Source organism: Perognathus longimembris, chromosome 8, assembly GCF_023159225.1.
Source record: "Perognathus longimembris pacificus isolate PPM17 chromosome 8, ASM2315922v1, whole genome shotgun sequence".
NCBI lineage: Eukaryota > Metazoa > Chordata > Mammalia > Rodentia > Heteromyidae > Perognathus > Perognathus longimembris.
In genome coordinates this window covers 62083003-62106148 of record NC_063168.1, presented here as the reverse complement: position 1 = coordinate 62106148, position 23146 = coordinate 62083003, and the positions used below count along the sequence as shown (strand labels likewise).

General features: G+C 40.3%; 1 protein-coding gene and 1 pseudogene across 1 annotated transcript in view; one reads left to right on the top strand and one right to left on the bottom strand.

Annotated features, from left to right (window-relative positions):
* Positions 1 to 23146, bottom strand: part of Asxl2 (ASXL transcriptional regulator 2) — an 86071-nt gene that overhangs the window by 17346 nt on the left and 45579 nt on the right. Inside the window, exons 6-8 of the mRNA XM_048353290.1 lie at positions 15740 to 15855; positions 9029 to 9161; positions 8113 to 8256 (exon numbers count right to left, since the gene is read on the bottom strand). Coding sequence (XP_048209247.1) covers positions 8113 to 8256; positions 9029 to 9161; positions 15740 to 15855 — 393 coding nt within the window. The remainder of the gene's footprint in view (positions 1 to 8112; positions 8257 to 9028; positions 9162 to 15739; positions 15856 to 23146) is intronic.
* On the top strand, positions 20208 to 21694 carry LOC125356668 (annotated as a pseudogene).

Here is a 23146-nt window from a genome sequence, read left to right as displayed (position 1 = left end):
CTTTGAACCACAATCCTCAGATCTCAGCCTTCTGAGTAGTTAGGATTATAGGTGTGAGCTATAGGCCCCTGGTTTTGTTTGTTTGTTTTTTTTGGTGCCTGTACTGGGACTTGAACTCAGAGCCTGAGTGCTATCCTTAGATTTTTGCTAATGTTTCTTTTTGTCTTTGGAGATGGTATCTTGAGGATGGCCTCAAAATGTGCCTCCTACGTAGCTGAGATTACAAGCATGTGTCACCAAAAATATTACTATTCTTAATAGAAAATTGCCTTTGCAAATCAATTACGCTGTACAAGGAATTGAGCCCAGGGCTTCTTGCATGCTTGGCAAGTGCTCCTCTACTAAACTACATCCTAACCTCTTTAAAAATGTTTATTTTGAGAGAGGGTCTCCATAAATTTCCCACACTGGCCTTGAACTTGTAATTTTTCTGTGTTAGCTTCCTGAATAACTGGAATTATAGACACATGATATCAAGCCCAGCAAATTATAACAATTTTAATATTTAAAAAAATACAAGTTAGATCTGGAGGGTATCGTGGTATACGCCAATAATCTCAACTACCTAGAAGAATCATAGTTCAAGGTCAACCCAAATAAAAAGTGAATGATCCCTGTTTTAACCAATAAAACCTGACAATAGTAGCATGTACGTATGGATACAGGCACTGGGACGCCCAGGTAGAAGGATTGTGGGCTACAAATGGCCCCAGGTAAAATCTTAAAACATTGTTTGAAAACTGAAAAGCAAGAAGGACTAAACCTGTGGCTCAAGTGATAAAGTTCACAAATGCAAGGCCCAGAGTTCAAGCTCCAGTATTGTGAAGAAAAAAAGGAAGATGAAAAGCAAGTTAAACAAAGGAACAACACCTTTTGCCTAGTAGTGAAACTATACAGGAAAAAAGCAAAAGAAAAGAAAAGTATTTTCCTATGCTTGACAATGCTAAAATCTCCAGTATAACTGTATGCAAGAAAGTTTAACATCTAAGAAACATTTTAACAGATAAAAAAGCCTAGGACTCAGGGCTGGGAATGCGGTTTAGTGGTACAGAGTGCTTTTTCAGCATGCATGAGGCCCTGGGTTCGATTCCCCAGCACCACATATGTAGAAAACGGCCAGATGTGGCGCTGTGGCTCAAGTGGTAGAGTGTTAGCCTTGAGCAAAAAGAAGCCAAGGACAGTGTTCAGGCCCTGAGTCTAAGCCCTGGCACCGGCCAAAAAAAAAAAGCCTAGGACTCGAAAGTTCTATATTTAAAGAGTCACTTGTCACTTATACAAAACCATGTAATTCTTGATAAGGGTGTCCTCTACTGCTGGATGAATCAGAAGCAAAATCATTTCACATTTTAGAAGGAAAAAATGTATGCAGATTAGGCACCTTCAAAATGGAGCCAAACATCATCTCAAAGATCACCCAGCCAATCACAAAAATAAAATAGAATTATAAGAATGAGGACAAAAATAATCCAGAACAGAGACTTTAGAAGACAGACTTTTAGAATGTAGGACATAAATCATTGAAACCATATATGGATGCATTAAACAACAGTTGTTGGCAATAGTAAAGACTATTATTTTGAGAGGCTTAGGGAAAAAAAAGAATGACAGAATGAAAAGACTCAATGTATGCCTAATTGGGCACCAAGAATGAGAAAATTAAGAGAATGGGGAAAAGTCAAAGAAGTGACAATTATAGTGTACCATAATGATGAGGGGTAGAAACTTAGGAATCTAGGAGCAAAGCATATTCCATGGAAATAAGAAACCCATGCTCAGAATGAGCTTAGTAAGTGTTTATCAAAGTCATCGAGAGGCTGGGTGTAACTCAATAGTAGAGCACTTGTCTAGCATGTGTGAGGCCCTAGGTTTGATCACCAGTACCACAAAGGGGGATGAGGGAAGACAAACAGAACAAACAGCTTGCAAGCATCTTTTCCAAAATGACTACTAACTTTGGTTTGCCTACCAAACTACTCTTTAAAATTAAACATGAAATAAAGACATTTATGAAGGTAAACAAAAACCAAAGGTACTCTAAATGAAGTTTTTAAGAATGGAGAAAGGTAAGAATATAGTTGTTTTGTGTCTGACTCGTAGGGAAAAAAACAAAGAAAGATGTCGAGAGTCAGGTATGGAAGTGCATACCTGTAATCTCAGCACTGGAGAGGTAGAACCAGAAGGATACAAGTTCAAGGCTATCCTGGACTACAAAGTGAGATGCTGCCTTGAAAAAAACAAAAAACAAAAAACAGGAGAGAGGAGGAGGGAACAGATGATAGTAAAAGGAAATGTACTTAGCTACCTGATGTATGTAAAGGTTACCCCACTGCATATCATCTCTAAAGCAACAATTAAAGTAATTTTTAAAAAGAAAGAAAGAAAAGGAAAATCCTGGTGCTGGTAGCTCATGCCTTTAATCCTAGCTACTCAGGAGGTTGAGATAGGATGATTTTGGTTCAAAGTCAGCCCTGACGGGAAAGTCCGTGTGAGATTGTTCTCTCCAATTCATCACCAAAAAACCAGGAAGTGGAGCACTAGCCTTCAGCAAAAAAGCCCAAGGACAGCACCCAGGCCTAGACTTCAAGCCCCAGGACCCATGTATGCGTGTGCAGGCACACACACATGCACGCACACATGCGCACGTATATACACATACGAAAAAACACTGTAAATTAAGATAGAAAAGTTTATTATTAGCTGTAATAATTACTGGGATTATTGTTAGCAATAATTACTGGGATACTGAACTTAAGGCCTCCTGTTTGCCTCCTTGAGCCATGCTTCCTCCAGTTTGGCTTCTTGCGGGTTATTATGGAGACAGTCTCGAGGACTTTTCTGCTATGGCTGGCTCTATAGATAAATCCTCCAGGTCTCCTTCTTTTTTTTAGGGCTATTTTCCATGAAAGTTAGAGAGTCTCAGTATATAATCTCTCAATAATTTTTCTAACTTTATACTTTTATTACAATAAAGATACTAAAGTTATTCATTACTTTAACTGGAATTTTAGGCAGCATATGGGCTATAAAAGGAAGAAACTTTGCTTTGTTCATCACTATATATCTAGGACTCTAAACCTGTACTCGACATATTAGAATTTACACAAATATTAGTTTAATTCTCCAAGTTTGAAAGCATTGCTGTACTTGCAGCATGCAGGGCCTTACGTGTGCTAAGCACCCACTCTTGCCACTGAGCTCTCCTAGCCCTCGAATACCCTGCTGTATTTCTCTTTTATTGTCTCTGTAGCTACAGAGACAGCTGTAATCATAATTTTTTTTCTCCTGCAACTTGAGACTGATTTAATGATGTTAAGCATACTGTTTCCAAAACACAAGAAATGGGTATTTAAATTTTCTTAATTTACTTTTTTTTTTTTTGCCAGTCCTGGGGCTTAGACTCAGGGTCTGAGCACTGTCCCTGGCTTCTTTCTGCTCAAGGCTAGCACTCTAGCACTTGAGCCACAGCACCACTTCTGGTCATTTTCTATATATGTGGTGCTGGGGAACTGAACCCCGGGCTTCACTTAAATGAGACAAGCACTCTTGCCACTAGGTCAGATCCCCAGCCCCCTTTACATAAAAAATTGTACACATTTTGAGTTACTACTTTTGTTTCAAGACACATATACATTGTATTATATCCAAATCAGGGCAAGTATATCTACTTCCTCACTTATTCTAACATTTTTGAAATACACACCATATTATCGATAGCGAAACAGAACAATTTCTCCTACCTCATTGTAACTTAGTACCTACTGAGTGATCTTTCCCCATCCTTCCTCCCCTACAGCACCTGGTCCTGCCTGGTCTACTCTCAATCTCAGTGAGATCAATGCTTTAGATTCCACACGAGTGAGATCACTAGTCTTTATCTAAGGTTTATCAAACTGTAGTGTCACCAATGTCAGGACTTACACTGTGTGTAAATACATTATATTTACCTATCATAGTGCCATCAGTGGATACTTCTTCGTTATTGTGAACAATACTTTAATAAACATGTACAATCCCAGTTTTTTTTTAAATTTTATTACTTTTTTTTTTTTTTGCCAGTCCTGGGCCTTGGACTCAGGGCCTGAGCACTGTCCCTGGCTTCTTTTTGTTCAAGGCTAGCACTCTGCCACGTGAGCCACAGCGCCACTTCTGGCCATTTTCTATATATGTGGTGCTGGGGAATTGAAACCAGGGCCTCATGTATATGTGGCAAGCACTCTTGCCACTAGGCCATATTCCCAGCCATAATCCCAGTTTTTAATCTTTGTGTCTCCTTTCTTGGCTCTCTTTGGAACCTTCTTACCCTGAATGTCTTCAAACTCAAAACAATGTGTCTTGGTATAGCTTTTATTTATATTCTTGACATTTATAGTGCATGAACATAAGTCTCCTGTACTTTTGATTCTAACATGTTCTTAGTTTGTCTTATCATTTACTTCCTTTTCAATTTCTGTAATTCCTTTCAGATTGTTTTATGATTTAGGACTACCAGTGTTCCAATTTTCTTGCCTCTTTGCTCTCATGGGATTTTACTCTTTTTGACATATTTTTAGGAAAAATTTCAACTTTATCTTTCAATATTCCCAATATAAGTTTAAATTTCAACTAGCATGTAATTCAATATTTTACAATTTGTCATTTTTCTTACTTTAAAACATGGCACACTGAGCTGGCGCCGGTGGCTCACACCTGTAATCCTAGCTACTCAGGAAGCTGAGATCTGAGGATCGAGGTTCAATGCCAGCCGGGGCAGGAATATTCATGAGACTCTCATTTCCAATTATCCACCATAAAACTGGGAGTGGCACTGTGGCTCAAAGAGATAGAGTGCTAGCCTTGAGCTGAAGAGCTCGGGGACAGTGCCCATGCCCCATGACCACCACCAACAACAAAAAGGCCCTGGTATCTTGGCACCAGTGGCACACCCCAGTAATTCTAGCTACTCGGGGGGCTGAGATCTGAATTAACCACCAAAGTCCCAGAAGAGATGTTGTGGCTTAAGTGGTAGAATTGTACTTTAGAGCAAAAAAGCTCTGGGACATCACCCAGACCCTGAGTTCAAGCCTCAGGACTGACACATACACACAACGGCACTGGTGGCTCAAGCCAGGTACTCAGAAGACTGAGCTCTAAGGATTGTGGTTCAAAGCCATCCCAGGTAGAAAAGTCTATGAGAATCTTACCTCCAATGAACCCAGCAAAGAGACAGAAATGGAAGTGTGGTAGAGTGCCAGCCTTAAGCAAAAAAGCAGAACAAGAGCAAGAGGCCCTGAATTCCAGACTTACTGCTGGCCCCAGAAAATAAAAAAAAGAAAAGAAAATATTCTGGTGCTGGTGATATAGCTCACTGGTATAGCATTTACCTATCCCTATCGTGCACAAAGCCATGGGCTTGATCTCTAGCACTGCAAAAATAAATAACGGGGCCAGGAGTTTAGGCCTAGCATGCCCGAAGCCCTGAGTTTCATTCCTCAGTAACACATACACAGAAAAAGACATAAGTGGCACTGTGGCTCAAGTGGTAGAGTGCTAACCTTGAGCAAAAAGAGCTCAAGGACAGTGCACAAGCCCTGAGTTCAAGCCCAAGGACTGGCAAAAAAAAAAAAAAGACAATAAAATAGAATTCTCAGCCAGGTGTGAAGATGCATGCCTATAATCTTGGTGCTTGGAAGGCTGCAGCAGGACTGTGAATTGAAGGCCTGGTGACTTCTAGAGCAACCTGGGCTTTATCGTGAAACTATGTCTCAAAATTAAAAAGGATTCCGTTCGTTTATATGATTTCTACTTTTGCTTTTTAATGTGGTATCATAGTCACTTAAAAATTTTCTCCTTCCTGGAATCTGTTTCACTTGTTTCCTCTTCCAATGAAGGATTTCTTCAAAAGAATCTTAGTGATCAGAATGGAACAAAAAGTACTAAAAAACTGAGTGGAGATTTTGTGTGCATGGTGGGTCTTCTAGATTATGGGCCACAAAGAAGAATGAGAAAGATGATATATTTGTTGGGAATTTGTAAATTTGTCTGAAGAGTTTTTTCGAAGGTTATTCAATTTCCTTGGATACCAATCTGCCCATCTCCTGCTGGAACCTGGTGGGAGGAGAGATGAAGTAGGGCAGCAGGGATATGCTTCACTATTAAGTATTCTGAAAGCCAACAGGAGATCCACTTTTCAGTGTTCGGATTTTACCTGGATGTCTGAGATTTCAGTACATAACCTGACGCTAGCTATGTGTTGTATCCCTATATCTGGAGCATTTTTAGTCCATTTCACCTTAAAATAAACCTGTTTTCTACTTGGATGAAACTTCAAACTACTTTTCAGCACAAACTACTTTTCAAACAAAATTCAGGGAATGCATTCAGGGACTTGGCATACTAAGTAAACTCTACTACTGAGTCACATTCTCAGGAAGGTTCTTTTTTTCAACCCTATACCTCGCCTTTCTCTCTGTAATCATCATCTCTCCAGTTCTTGAGCCTTTCTGGTTCAGCAGCTGTGGATAGTTTGCTTATTAATGACAACCTGCTTTTCAGCTCCATCCAGTTTTTGTTTTGTTTTTTTTTAAGTCATGGGGCTTGAACTCAGGGCCTGGGCGCTGTCCCTGAGCCTCTTTGTGCTCAAGGCTGGTGCTCTACACCATTTGTTTGTTTTGTTTTTTGCCAGTCCTGGGCCTTGGACTCGGGGCCTGAGCACTGTCCCTGGCTTCTTTTTGCTCAAGGCTGCCACTTGAGCCACAGCGCCACTTCTGGCCATTTTCTATATGTGTGGTGCTGGGGAATCGAACCCAGGGCTTCATGTATATGAGGCACGCACTCTTGCCACTAGGCCATATTCCCAGCCCAAAAACTCTGAAGCTTACAGGCATTCTGAAACCAGGTATCGCCCTTTGCCTCCGGGCTGCCTGTTTTTTTTTGGCCAGTCCTGGGGCTTGGACTCAGGGCCTGAGAACTGTCCCTGGCTTCTTTTTTTTTTTTTTTTTGCTCAAGGCTAGCACTCTGCCACTTGAGCCACAGCGCCACTTCTGGCCATTTTCTGTATATGTGGTGCTGGGGAATCAAACCCAGGGCCTCATGTATATAAGGCAGGCACTCTTGCCACTAGGCCATATCCCCAGCCCTGCTCTACACCATTTGAACCACAGTGTCACTTCTGGTTTTTGAGTTGCTAATTGAAGATAAAAGTCTCATAGGGACTTTACTCAGATCTCAGCCTCCTGAGTAGCTAGGATTACAGGTGTGAGCCACCAGTGCCTGGAATTCTATCTAGTTTTCATCTTTCAAAATGTGTTGGCATTGCCCAAATGGTTGTCTTTTTTCTTCACCTATATGGATTCAATCTTTTTGTTTCTCCATATTCTCATTTTAATGAGGTCTCCAAAGGAGGAGAAGAAAAAGGTTCTGCTTGCCATATGCAATTATAAACCCTTCTATCCTTCTGTCTATAGAAGTATGACATTAAAAATGCAGGACAAAGCAATCTCCTGATAGAAAGAAAAACAAACCATGAAGTGATCACAGATCTTTTTCATAAATAAAGTTTAGTAAGTCGAAGACAGGAAGAGCATGAAGATAGTTAAGGGCTATAACTGTAACTCCTCTGTATATCACCTTTATAAAAAGAATTTTTAAAAAGAGAAAAACTGAACAGTGGATAATAAAAATGTGAATTTCATCCATATTTTATGTCTTAAAGCAGAGTGGTCAGAGCCAGGCATTGTGGTGTGCACTTGTAATGCAGGATTATGAGTTTGAGGCCAGCCCAGACTACATAGCAAGATCATGTCTCCAAACAACAAAAAGGCAAAAGAGAAGAAATCAAGCAAGCAAGAAAGAAAGCAAGGAAGAAAAGGAAAAGAAAAATCCAAAAGTAATTATGTCAGGCTGCAGGTATAGTGGAGTATTTCCCTGTGTGTAAAGTCATGTGTTCAAACTTTAGTTTAACAAAAACAAACAAATAGAATCTCTAAAAGTAATTACATCGATTAAAAAAAAAAAGTCTAATCCTTGCTATGTACCTCCAATCATGCACTAAACCTATGGCAATAGCTAATGATTTCAATCACATAGATGACAACTTATGGAAATAAAAATGGAAGTCACTATTAACTAACTTACTTGTGTGGAGCCTGTCAGACCTCTGGAAAGACTTCTTCCCCAAGCCTAACAAGGGGCTTTCCACTTTCATTGAGGAAGAAAAGCTGGAGTTTGAGTTCTGGAGACTGCTTGACTGTCCATCAGATTGTTTTCCTTCCCAAATTGCTAAGGAAAAAAATATGTAAAAATTGGTGCCACTGATGATATAGACAAAAATCAAAGAATCATTCAACATTAACTAAAGGGAATTATATCTGAGGAAATGTGGCCCTGCTAATGTTTTTCAAGTCTGACAATTACAGAAAAAAAAAGAAGTAAAATAAAACGCCTTCCTCCTCCTATACTGTTTATTTCTGGTGACAAATTTCCTCTCTAACAGCAACAACAACAAAAAATGCAAAGTTCACAAGACTAGAACTTTCACTCTATGGAAGCCCCACTCCCCACCCCAAAAAAGTATATATCATCAAATGGAATGGAATGTACTACAAAGTCTGTAGCCAGTTTGGATTAAAAACAAGACAAGCAATAACAAAAAGATACAAAGGCATCTGTCCATATGTCCAGTGGAAACTGAGCTATACTACATATTCTTGGGAACCTTCTCATTTTTTAAAGGAGACATTGGTAAGGAGTTCACCATGACACTTACAATAACAAGACATTTTTAAGGTTAATGATAAGAAGCTTGCAAATGTTATTTTTAAGTTAAGACATATTAGGAGGTAGTCATTAATTTCCTTCTTACATTGATGTACCTTTAGATAACTGTATATAATGACTTATACAGGTTTTCCATTTATCTTAGTAGGTTTTACAATGATGATTTGGCAATATAGTAATTATGTGAATATATCAATTTAAAGATAATGATGCATTACAAAAATCTGTAACATCAACAAGAAATGTCCATTAAATAAATTACTAAACTGCCTACCCGTTTTGTTTGGGACAGAATCACTGGCTGCTTTGACAGTCTTGAGGGAGAGGTGCTGGTTAGAAGCAATGGACATGCTAGGTCTGCACTGCTGCTGCTGCTGCTGCTTCTTCTGCTGCTGCTGCTTTAGAGCCTATGAAGAAAAAACTGACTGTAAGAAACAAAACAAGTCAGCTTAATTATAAAAACAAAATGGCTAGTCTGGCACTATGGCTTAGTGGTACAGTGCTTGCCTAGCATGCATGAGGCTCTGGTTTGATTCCTCAGCACCACATAATCTATCAATCAAACAAACATTAAAAAAACAAAAAACTAGGGCTGGGAATATGGCCTAGTGGCAAGAGTGCTTGCCTTGTATATATGAAGCCCTGGGTTCGATTCCCCAGCACCATATATATAGAAAACGGCCAGAAGTGGCGCTGTGGCTCAAGTGGCAGAGTGCTAGCCTTGAGCAAAAAGAAGTCAGGGACAGTGCTCAGGCCCTGAGTCCAAGGCCCAAAACTGGCAAAAAACAAAACAAACAAAAAAAAACCCAAAAAACTAAATGGCATTTTTTATGAGTGATAAGAACCATACTATTTACTGAGCTGCTTTCTATGAAATCTATCAAAACAGACAAACCTAAGTTAAGCCAGTGAAACATAACTCCTAATGACTGTTCCCTGTATTACTAATATATACTAATAAAAGAAAAGCAGCTTGGGAAAGTTTCTGAATGACTAAAAAACAACAAAAAACAGGACTGCTTTTTATTCTTAGAATTGTTCACTTAGATAGAAATATGAAGAAAAGTAACATTGTTTAGAACTTAAAGGTTACCAATGACTTTGCAATCTTGTAATTAGAAAATTATACAATCATTTTTTTCCACTTTTTTTTGCATGTGTCGGTCATGTACTTGTACTCTGGGTCTGGGCATTGTTTCAGCTCAAGACTGCTTTAACACTTGAGCCACAGCACCACTTCCTAGAATTGTACATTCTTTATCATTTCTGGGAACAGAATTCTAAACCCAACACCAAGAAGAGTACTATATGCATTAACCCTATGTAGAAAAACAAATACTTAGCTTACTTATTATGATTCAGAGGTGTTGAATAACTACTTGAGTTATCGTGGCTAAGAGCAATGGAACTTATCCCAATTATCAAATGTCAGCAATCTGCAGCAATGCAATAAACAGAAGGAAAGGAAGACTAGACAGTGCTGATTTGAAGAATAGCATGGTTCTTTCTGATTACTTCAATTTATTTTTAATTCTATAAAGTTCTTAATTTACACATATTCTTGACAATAAAACTTGGAACAGAAAACTAAAAAATTCTTAAACTGAAGGCAATTTTCTCAATCAAGGGTGGGGGAGGCAGATAAGCATCAATAATGTGATTTTCAGAAAAAAAAACTTTCTGACTTTATTAGTTTGCCAGTTTCAAGCTTAAACTTTCATATACAGATAAGTGTGAAACAATTGGCTGCTCTGCTGCTTAACTTCATACACATCCCTAGTCTATGTTATAGGCAGTGCCAACAAGTCATCTTCTTGCTATAAGGACAATGGAGAAAAATAACAACAAGCTGGATGTTGAATTTAGATTTATATACAAGTTTCAGAGTAGATGAAGCAGAAGCACAATGTTTAAAATATGTCAATTGAGTATGGCTTATTCTCTCATGCTTTGCAATCTGACCAGAAGATGTCCATAGGCTTTCTCAAGTGGTAACTCATCAATATTCATCACGGGATAGGACCCAAGGTCATCCCAGAATACTACAAAGCTTAACAGACTCACAGATCTCATCTATTTCCACAGTACCTATGTAAATTCAGATTCATGACTAGAGCATAATAATTTAAACTCTTTTAATAAAAACCTACATATAAGTTTTCCCCTCCTTAGTAGTTTATAACCCCATTCATAATTTTATTTTTAAGTTAACAATAAAAATCCCTTCACTTTTGGCAAAAGACAACAAAAAACAGACTAATTTTTGTTTGTTTGTTTTGTTTTTTTGGCCAGTCCTGGGCCTTGGACTCTGGGCCTGAGCACTGTCCCTAGCTTCCTTTTGCTCAAGGCTAGCACTCTGCCACTTGAGCCACAGCGCCACTTCTGGCTGTTTTCTGCATATGTGGTGCTGGGGAATCGAACCCAGGGCCTCATGTATACGAGGCAAGCTCTCTTGCCACTAGGCCATATCCCTAGCCCCCAGACTAATTTTTATATCAACTCATACTATGAAAAATACTGGGATCCCCTAAAGATCACACAATATTTGATTCTTAGGATACAAAAGTACACTAGTCATATAGAACTATGCTGCAGTAGTATATACATCACCAACCACTTAACAGAGTCTAAGAAAACACTTGCCTTTTCCCTGTGGAAGAGTGCATTCTTAAAATCTTCCAGATAATTTGTAAAAACACAAGTGCTAAAGGATATAATTTATAGATAGCTTTTAGTAAAACCTATGGTTTAAACACTATAAAAATCCATGTAATTTAAGTTTTGGGGCTTTGTTTTTGTTTGTATGCCATTTCCAGGGCTTGAACTCTGTGCCTGGGCACTGTCCCTAGGCTCCTTTTTGCTCAAGGCTAGTGCTCTACCTCTTGAGCCATAGTACTTCTAGTTTTGTCTGTGATTAATTGGAGATAAGACTCTCATGGGCTGGGAATGTGGCTTAGTGGTAGAGTGCTTGCCTAGCATGCATGAAGCCCTGGGTTCCACTCCTCAGTACCACATAAACCGAAAAAGGCGGAAGTGGCACTGTGGTTCAAGTGGTAGAGCACTAGCCTTCAGCACAGAGAGGCTCAGGGACAGAGTCCAGGCTCTGAGTTCAAGGTCAAGGACTGAAAAAAGAAAGAAAAAAAGTCTCATGCAGGGCTGGAATATGGCCTGGTGGTAAAGTGCTTGCCTCATATACATGAAGCCCTGGATTCGATTCCTCAGCACCACATATATAGAAAAGGCCAGAGTGGCACTGTGGCTCAAGTGGTAGAGTGCTAGCTTTGAGCAAAAAGAAGCCCGGGACAGTGCTCAGGCCCTGAGTTCAAGCCCCAGGACTGGCAAAAAAAAAAAAAAAGTAAAAAAAAAAAAATATTTCATGCACTTTCCTGCTCAGGCTGGCTTTGAACCATGATCCTCAGATCTCAGCCTCCTGAGTAGCTGTCATTACAGGCATGAACTACCAGTACCTGGCAAAACTTGGTATTAGTTTAAACTATACATGTAACACACAAATACATTTAACATTTAACTCAAACTCAAAGCTAAATTGTTTTTGGACCATCACATTAGTCTTGTGCAATCCTCAAAGCTAATCACAGTCCTCAATTTATTCTTCCGATGTTGAACTTCAGCAGCATATGTCTGTAAGAGTAGCTACTCAGGAGGCTGAGATCTATAGACCATGGTTCAAAGCCAGCCTGGGCAGGAAAGTCTGTGAGACTCCAATTAGCCAACAAAAGCCAGGTGTGGCCCCACGGTTCAAGTGGTAGAGGACCTCCTAAAGTTAAAAAGCTAAAGGAGAGTACACAGGCCCTGAGATTCAGCCCTAGTACTGGCGTGTATACACACACACACACACACACACACACACACTATAGTCCTGAATGATCTTTTTTCAGGCATATATATCTAATACATATTCATACTTTTATGCAAATATATCAGTGCTTTGTAGCGGCATGTTTTTATAAATAGCATCATACCCTAAATATTGTAGTAAAACTTAATTTTAATGTTCAATATTAAAAGGTTTTGGGGGCTGGGATGTAGCTCAGTGGCAAAGCACTTGCCTAGCAAGTGCAACGTCCTGGGTTCAATTCCCAGTACCAAAAAAAAAGAATATTAAAAGGTTTTGGTCATTTCTTCCATATCTAAACTATACAGCAAAACCTCTAACAGAATAAAACTTCTAATCTTGTATAATTATCCACCTTATAGATAGGATTATTTAATTCCTTAATTGATATATAGTATGTAACATTTTATATAAAATGTATACATCACAAAAATGTGTATTAAGGGCTGGGAATATGGCAAGAGTGCTTGACTTGTATACAAAAATGTGTATTAAGTATAACAAATATGTGTGTGTATGTGTGTGTAATTAACAACCAAAAAAAAAAAAGCCAGAAGTGTGCCGTGGTTCAAGTGCTTGAATGTTAGCCTTAAGCATAAAAACCCAGGCCCCGAGTTCAAGTCTCAGGACTGCCACAAAAAAAAAAAAAAAACCCAAACCCCTCAGTTATAAGTTTATATCAGTATATGAAAAAAGTAGGTAAAAGGACTATTTCTAAGAAAGATTAAATTTCTAAAAACTGGCTCAAAACACAGGAAACAGGCCAGGTGTGGTGGTCATGCCTGTAATCTCAGCTACTTAGAGACAGAGAATGGGAGGATTATGGTTTGAGATACCCAGATAAAAAGTGAAGACTCTTATCTCAATAATCCAGGTATAGTGGCAAGTACCTGTGATCCCAGTTACTTGGGAGGTACCCCACATAAGTGGGAGGCTATAAATACATGTAACATATCTGAGGCTGGCCCTCAACAAAAATATGAAACCCTATCTGAAAAATAACTAAAGCAAAACAAACAAACCAAAAAAGGCTCGAACTGTGGCTGGAGTTGTAGAGTATCTACCTAGGAAGCATAATAAAAAAGGGAGAGGGAGCATAGGGGCAGGGAATATGGCCTAGTGGTAGGTAGAGTACTTGCCTCCTATACATGAAGCCCTGGGTTTGATTCCTCAACACCACATATATAGAAAAAGCCAGAAGGGGTGCTGTGGCTCAAGTGGTAGAGTGCTAGCCTTGAGCAAAAACAAGCCAGGGACAGTGCTCAGGTCCTGAGTTCAAGGCCCAGGACTGCCCCCCCACCCCCGCCAAAAAAAAAGGGCAGAAACTGGGTGATGGCACATGCCTGTAATCTTAGCTACTAGGAGGTTGAAATCTGAGGCTCATAAGACAGGAAAATACATAAGACTCTCATTTCCACTTAATCAACAAGAAGCGAGAAGTGGAGCTATGGCTCAAGTGGCAGAGCAAAATAGCTCAAGGACAGTGCCCAGGGCTTAATAAATAAAATTACTATCAGCTACTACTATGATCGTGAAAAAATATATATATATATTTTTTGGCCAGTCCTGGGCCTTGGACTCAGGGCCTGAGCACTGTCCCTGGCTTCTTCCCGCTCAAGGCGGGAAGAAGCGCCGCTTCTGGCCGTTTTCTGTATATGTGGTGCTGGGGAATCGATCCTAGGGCCTCGGGTATACCGAGGCAGGCACTCTTGCCACTAGGCTATATCCCCAGCCCCGTGAAAAAATATTTTAAGAGATGTGATTAAATCTTAAAAGTGAAGCCAGGCAGCCAGGTGCTGGCTCATGTGTGTAATCCTACCTACTCAGGAGGCTGACACCTGAAGATCTTGGTTCAAAGCCAACACAGGCAGGAAAGTCCGTAGTAAGTCTCTTATCTCCCATTAACCACCAGAAAACCAGAAGTAGAGCTGTGGCTCAAAGTGGTAGAGTGCTAGCCTTGAGCTGAAGAGCTCAGGGACAGTGTTCAGGCCCTCAGTTCAGGCGCTATGGGGGGGGGGGGGGTTAGGAAGGAGACACGGGATAGACACATACACACCTTAAAAGTAATAATTTCTACAATTTTCAAAACCTACAAAGAGATTTATATAGTTTCCTATGCTAGAACAATCCTGATTTCACAACTACTCTAAGCACAATACTGTAAAACCCATCCTAAACCCATAAGAAAAGCCAATAATTTTTAAATTAATGAGCACATCAGGATTATTCCAGTTACCAATAATATGAGAAAATTTAGGCCAAGCATGGTGGTTCACACCTGTAGCCCTAACTACTCCGGAGGCAGACATCAGGAGGATCAGGGTTCAAGACCTACCCTAGAAAAAATGTTTGTGAGAGTCCCATATCAACCAAGCAAAAGCTGAGCATGATGGCTCATGCCTATCATCCCAGCTATGAAGAAAATATAAACAGGAGGATTTTAGTCCTGGCTGATTCAGGCAAAAAGTAAGACCCCTTTAAAAATTAAATGTAACAATGAAATCTCCCTCTGTATAACTAATGTGAGCTACTTTTAAAAAAAGACAAAATTTAGTTATGTAATTATACTTAATAAATTAAAAGAGAAAATCTATACGATCATCTCAAATTTCAAATGAAACAAACCTGAGGGCAGGGGGTGTGGCTCAGTGGTAGAGGCACCTGTTTAGTAGGTGTCTAGCCCTGGGTTAGATCCCTAGCACCGCAAAAAAAGAAGGGGGAAAAAAAGACAACAGACATGAAAAATTCAACAGCTATTCATGATTTTCAAAAGGCATGCACAAAAGAACTTCTAAGCAAACTAGGAAAAAATTAAGAACTTCAAAAATGTGATAGAGTATCTATCAAAAACCTACAATGGATATTTCACAGAAGTGCATAAAATTTCCCCTTACAACAGCCTAACATAGAAACTTCAAAATTGTTCAGTACCTGTTGGAATAAGGCCCCTCCTGTCCATCTTTGAAGATAAGGTCTTGCTATATTGTCTAATCTGGACTCAAACCGTCAATCCTCCGGTCTTTGCGTACCAAGTACCTAGGACTACCAGAGTGTGACACCACCTGGCTCTTGTAACACATTTTTAATTTGGGAGGTCATCTGTCTAGTAAACAGACTAGCAATGCTTACCTGTTTTAGTGCCTTTTTGCTGTGCTTCTGTGATGGAGAAATGACTTTACCTGCTGGAATGGTGGGTGATGGGCAGCCTGACTGTGGGGAAGATGGCTGTGACAATCTAGACGATACTAGGGGAAGGGAAGATACAATGAAAAATTTTGTTATCAATGTTGCTATTAAATACTATTGCTTCTCTATACCATAGCCTGTTACCAGTGTTAAGATCAGGGACCAAATACTTTGCAAAAGGATCTTGTTGGAGCTTTACTATAAATAGCATCTCAGATTATTTTTTTTTAGGAAGTTCTTGTGAGAAATAATAGAATGGGAGAAAGGATGTCTAGCCCCGAGTTAGATCCCCAGCACCACAAAAAACAAAAAAGAAGGGAGGGAGAGAGGGAGGAAAGAAGGAAGGGAGGGAAGGGAAGGGGAAAAAAAAAAAAGATGTAGCCACTGCCAGTGATTCATGCCTGTAATTTAAAGTACTCAGGAAGCTGAGATCTGAGGATTGCAGTTCAAAGACAGCCAGGGCAGAAAAGTGTGTGAGACTTATCTCTAACCACCAAAAAGCTGCAGGTGGAGCTATAGCTCAAGTGGTAAGAGTGCTAGCCTTGAGGGAGAAACAAAAAACAAAACAAAATAACAACAACAAAAACAAAAACAAAAACACCTCTGGGACAGCACCCAGGCCCAAAGCTAAAGACTCAGGACTGGCTCCAAACAAACAAAAAAGAATGCATTACTGTCACTGTTTATATTTTCAATAGAAGTGATCAAATAAACAACAACAAAAAAGCAGAGTGAACCATGAACAGTCAACGAAGATACAACCTAGAAAACATCTTAGGGTTCTTCGGTAGTATCAACAATACTAAGGCTAACCTTAAGGTGAATCATGACTTTGTGGAAAGCCTTGAATTGACAGTTTAAAATAAAGGCAATTAAGGTCATTCCATACCAAAAAATCTATAGTAGTTTTATCTTGATAGTCCTCATCTCTACATCAATAAGTTTAGGCTCATCAATACAAGAGGGCACATGAAGATTTCTCTAATGGAAGTAATAGAGGTTTGCACAGAATGTAACCAATGTAACAACTTGTTTTTTTTGTTTTTTTTTGCCAGTCCTGGGGCTTGAACTCAGGGCCTGAGCACTGTCCCTGGCTTCTTTTTGTTCAAGGCTAGCACTTTACCACTAGAGCCACAGTGCCACTTCTGGCTTTTTCTATATATGTGGTGCTGAGCAATCGAACCCAGGGCTTCATGCATGCTACACAAGCACTCTACTGCTAGGCCACATTCCCAGCCCCACCACTTCCTACTTTTTTGTTAGCTGTTTCTACGTAGCATTATCAGAAGTGGGCCAAGCCCATTATATGTGAGCAAAAGTTCTTCCTTCAAGAGTTAGTATCAGGGCTGGGAATGTGGCTTAGTGGTAGAGTGCTTGCCTAGCATGCAAGAAGCCCTGGGTTCCATCCCTCAGTACTACATACACAGAAAAAGCCAGAAGTGGGTTCTGTGGCTCAAGTGGTGGAGTGCTAGCCTTGAGCAAAAAAGAAGCCAGGGACTGGCAAAGAGAGAGAGAGAGAGAGAGAGAGAGAATAGCAAGCAGATTCCCCCCCTCCCCACCCCCCCACCACCCTAGAGTTTGAACTTAGTGCCTGGGTGCAGTTCCTGAGATTTTTGCTCAAGGATAAAACTCTACCACCTGAGCCACAGCTCTATTTCTATGTATTTCTGCACACACACCCCCGCCCCACCCCCAACACGGCTAATTGGAGATAAGAGTCTTAAAGATTTTCCTGTCCATGCAGGCTCTGAACCAAGATCTTTAGATTTCAGCCTCCTGAGTAGCTTGGATTACAGGCCTGAGACACTGGCATCCAGCAGTTCTTTTATGTTCTACAACGTTTGTATTTATGATAGGAAAGAAAATAGAAAGTGAAAACTCATGCTTTTTTTTTGGGGGGGAGCCCAAGAAGAGAAACAAAGAATGAGAAATTACAATGGCTACAAATTAGTACTGACTCCTGGTAAGTATGTTGGCTTCCTTTCCCAGTAGCTGAACTGAACAGGTACTGATAACAAAGCAGCCATCATGCATAGTAGGGCCAAGTGATAGGGAGCTAACTGACATGAAAATAGAAAAGCACAGTTCATTACAATACATAACTTTTGGAATAGGGAATTTCAATTCGTAGGTGTCCTGAGAAATGCACAGTATATAACAACATACATAAGAGTAAGGCAATTTAGCTTTAAATCTGTACCTCAACCTTTATGAAAAGGTTTATATATGGGAAAGAACAGACATGATCAATTTCATGTTAAAACAACAACCAAAAAAACACACTGCTCACTGTATCATTACAAATGGGTAATTCTGGAGTTGACTCAATCCTGCTTCTGTCTCCTGAGTTCTGGGATTAGAGGCTTGTAGTGATAATGCCTGACACTCATGTTGTATTTTCATTATGAACTGAAGCCTCTGATACTTTGTGTACTGGAGTCAATTTGAACCCAGGGGTCTGCACTTAGCTACCCAGGACCTCTACCACTTGAGCCTGCCCTCCCACAGACCATTTTGCTTTAGTTTTTAATAGGGACTGCTTTAACTGGGTCCTTTCAATTAGCCACCTCTCCATTAAAGCAGAGTCTGAGAAAATATTTTGCCTCAAATACAAAGAAAGAAACAACAGCCCCCCACCTTACTCCCCCACCCAGCTCTAGAGAAGGAATTGTCTCAGTTATACTTAAAGATTGTTATCAACCTTTAGGCTGGTCAGTAGGAAAGTTTCACTGTTTTTTTGCCATATGACTTGAACCCAGAGCCAAGGCCCAGTCCCTGAGCTATTTTGCTCAAGGCTAGACACTCTACCAACTCGAGCCATAACTCTACTTCCAGTTTTCTGGTGGTTAGCTGGAGATAAGACTTTTCAGGGACTTTCTTGCTGGGGCTAGCTCTCAAACAAGATCTCAGATCTCAGCCTCCTAAGTGGCTAGAATCACAGGCATGAGCCATCAGTAACCAGCAAGTTCCATATTTTCAACTTAGCAGTGCCAGAAATTTAGAAGACTTCTACCTAGCATTTAAGTATGTATAAATGGGTTTTTTAATCTACTCCATAAATATAAACAGAGAGCCATGATAACACAAGGAATAGCCCATGACAAAATGTTCAATGAAATGAGGTGACAAGGCATCCGTCAAAGCCCCAGGAACAACGCAGGAGGCACTAAGTCCTTATAAGCATAAGCTTCCTTGTCCTGCTTTGACTGCAGTCAACAAGCAATTATTCATTTTATTTATTTATTTATTTATTTTTGGCCAGTCCTGGGGCTTGGACTCAGGGCCTGAGCACTGTCCCTGGCTTCTTTTTGCTCAAGGCTAGCACTCTGCCACTTGAGCCACAGCGCCACTTCTGGCCGTTTTCTGTATATGTGGTGCTGGGGAATTGAACCCAGGGCCTCATGTATACGAGGCAAGCACTCTTGCCACTAGGCCATATATATCCCCAGCCCAACAAGCAATTATTTAAACATGATTAAGACAAGAAGTCAAGAAGTGATAGCTCCTGACTATAATCCTAGGTACTCAGCTGCTCACTGAGAACTGAAGATTGAAGATCAAAGTTGGCCTGAGCAAGAAAGTCCGAGAGATTCTTATCTCCAGTTAATCACCAAAAAGCCAGAAGTGGTGCTATTGCTTAAGTGGTAGAGTGCCACAGCACCTAAGCCCAAGTTCAAGCCTCAGTAATGGCACCAAAATTTAAGAAAAAGATAACAAGAGACAATGAACTAGTAAATGTCATGGGAAAAAAAAAAAAAAGATTCCACACAGTGAGACCAAAGCAGTGAGACCAAAGCAGTGAGACCAAAGGAGGATACTCTTAGGGGAGGAACACAAAGGCATAATGCCTATGACTCTGATTATATAAAATCAGATTTATCAAAATGAACGCCAGGAAAAGCAAACAGGAGGTTTTGGTTTTTTTTCTTTGTTGTTTTCGTTTTCTTTTTGTCTTGTTTGTTCATTTATCTGTCTTTGGGAAGGCAAGGGTGTTAGCATGTTCTCTTCCATTTTGGGCCCTTGGCACAAATCTCTAGCTCCCAGCTGCATCAGCAGAACACCTTCTGTCTAGACCTGAACTCTGCCTATGCACTATCTTCAGCATCCAGCTGCCACCCAGAATACTTCCCAACCCTAGTCCCATTACTGCCTAAAAATGTCCCCGAACAAAGGACAGGCATCATTTCTCCCTCTCTCTCAAAGAGAATTGGCCTTGTCAGCTTCTGCTGACAATAAAACTCCATGTGGTTTTCTGGGCTGAAGCTTTCCAAGGGGGCATAGAAATGGAGGGACAAAGGGTGAACAAATGCAGCAGTGTTACTCCCTAGACACTATGTTGAAATGAACTATACACCTTGTGGGTAAGGATAGGAGGGGAAAAACTGTGAAAGAGTGACATTGCCCAAAAAGAAATGTACCCCTTAGCTAACTTATGTAACGGTAACCCTTCTATCACTATTATAATAAACACACACACATACACACACACACACAAAAGTGTGCATGGGGGGAGGGAAGATTCAACTACTCTGCACACCTAGGAGACAACTCTTGGTGTCTTTAGAAACTACAGAGCAAAGGAAGTTGTGGAGGCCTAATCAATGTGACCAGACTACAAGTGTTCCCTCCTTTTTCTCCTTCCTGTTCTCACTTATCACAAAAGTAACTTTTCTTATTCTAAATGGAAAAAAAAATTATTCGGGACTGGGAATGTGGCCTAGTGGTAAAGTGCTCGCCTCGTATACATGAAGCCCTGGGTTCGATTCCTCAGCACCACATATATAGAAAAAGCCAGAAGTGGTGCTGTGACTCATGTGACAGAGTGCTAGCCTTGAGCAAAAACAAGCCAGGGACAGTGCTCAGGCCCTGAGTTCAAGACCCAGGACTGTCAAAAAAAAAAATTATCCAACCCTTACACCAGCTTCTTCTCATAGCCATCTGGTATAAGAGAGCCCAAGCCAGGAATTGCCCTGGGCCATCCCTATCCTATGCATTTCTTCTACTCCAAGGCTGCCACTGTGATGGGTAAGATTGCTGCCACCATGCTCCAGGTCAAGTTCCTCCACATTAAGGAACTCATGAGCCAGCAACAGCTGCAGACCATCAGCCATAGCCTGCAGGAACTGCTGGCAGAGCATTATAAACATCATCAGTTCCAGAAAAGCTGGGCAAAGGATCTGGTTACTGGTGTATTCATATTAACTATAAAATAGATCCTGTCTGGACAGACAGCCCAGAGGATTGAACTGTGTAGTCAGGAACTATTCAGGCTTCTCCCAAGTGAACTCATACCAAATGTCCTGCAGAACCAGAGGTTGGCTCATCTGCGTGCTGTATGAAGCCTTGCCAACAAGATATGGTACTCAAAACAGCTCCAACGTGCAAAATGGTAGACTGTACAACCAACTGTAAGGAGAAACCACACGTGGGCAGAATAAGCCCCTCAAAAACAACCTGTGATGAGTGAGTATCAGGTTAAGATATAAACTACGGATGGATAAATTTCACTTTCTCTTTGAGTGGGCTCCTCTTGGGGATGGACCATGGGATTTAAATCATGTCATAGCTCTGAAGATCCAGCACAAAACAGAATTTTTAAAAAAGCTTAAAGCTGAGCACTAATGAACTCAGGGGCATTGCCTAGACCCTCAGTTCAAGCCCTAGGATGGGCACAATAAAAAAAAAAAAAAAAAAAGAATGAGTGACATAGTCTGGACAGTCTCTTTCAATGATTTACTAACCTATGAGTCCAAGGAAATGGTCACAGTATTTGCTACTGTGTGACGTCTTACACGGGTTTCAGCTTCTCCTAGACATTATGCCTAAATTTTTACACCAGTCCCTTAAAAACAACTATATTTTAGGCAGGGCACCATTGGCTCAGGCCTAGCTAATCCTAGCTACTCAAGAGACTATCTTAGGATTGAGGTTCGAAGCCAGCTTGAGCAGGAAAGTTCATGAGATTTTAATCTCCAATTAACCACCAAAAAAGCCAGATGCAGAACTGTGGCTCAAGTGGTAGAGCTCAGCCTTGTGCAAAAAAGCTCATGGACCATGTCCAGGCTCTGATATCAAGCCCTAGGATCAACACACACACACACACACACACACACACACACACACACACGTATTTTAAAGAAGTCTTTAGTAGATTTCACTATTATGCTTGAACATTTTTTTTTTTTTTTTTTTTTTTTTTTGCCAGTCCTGGGGCTTGGACTCAGGGCCTGAGCACTGTCCCTGGCTTCTTTTTGCTCAAGGCTAGCACTCTGCCACTTGAGCCACAGCGCCACTTCTGGCCATTTTCTGTATATGTGGTGCTGGGTAATTGAACCCAGGGCCTCATGTATACAAGGCAAGCACTCTTGCCACTAGGCCATATCCCCAGCCCCTGCTTGAACATTTTTATCAGTAACCTTTTAGGCAGCTGATAGAGAAGTTGCACATTTTTTTTTGTCTATACAATGTAGTTTAATATAAGTTTTATTAAGTCGTTATACAAAGAGTTTACAATTCTCTGCAATGTCTCATGGACTTCCCTGCCCAGGATGGAAAAATTCCACATTTTAAACTGCAATTTTTGAAGACTTCTATCTAGCATTTAAATATGTATAAATGTACATCATAAGACTAATCAGTAACCATGATCAGGTATAATAGAACTTGTATTGTGTTTCTTGCTTTCAAAGTAGCAAGTGACAAGAATATGCCTTAGCAAAAATACTTAAAATTAACTCTTGCCAAGCACATAGCTCATGCCTGTAATCCTGGCTATGAAGGAGGTAGAGATTGGGAGGATTTAGATTCAAGGCTGCCAAGTCAAAATAGTTCAACCCAAGTTAACCAATAAAAAGCTGAGCACTGATGGCTCACGACTGTAATCTTAGCTCCTGAGGAAGCTGAGATCTGAGGTTCAAAGCCAGCCTGGGCAAGAAAGTCAATGAGAGTCTTCTTCCCAATTAAATATCAGAAAAATAAGCCAGAAGTGGCGCTATGGCTTAAGATGTAGAGTGCTAGCCTTGAACAAAAGGAGCTCAGGGGCAGTGCCAAGGGCCAGAGTTCAAGCCTTGGAACTTGCAAAAAAAAAAAAAAAAAAAAAACTCAAAAAACAAAAACACCCTGAGCATAATGGTACATACTTGCCTTTCCAGATGTGGGCAGTATAAAAGTGACTATCACAATTCAGGCTGGCCAGGTCATAAATGGAAGTCCTTAACAGGAAAATTAATATAAATAAAAAGGACCGAGGGTATGACTCAAGTGTTAGACTGCCTGTCTGGCAAGTACAAAGACTTGAGCTCAAACACCAGCACCATTAAAAAAAAAAAAAAAAGAAAGAAAAAGAAAAAT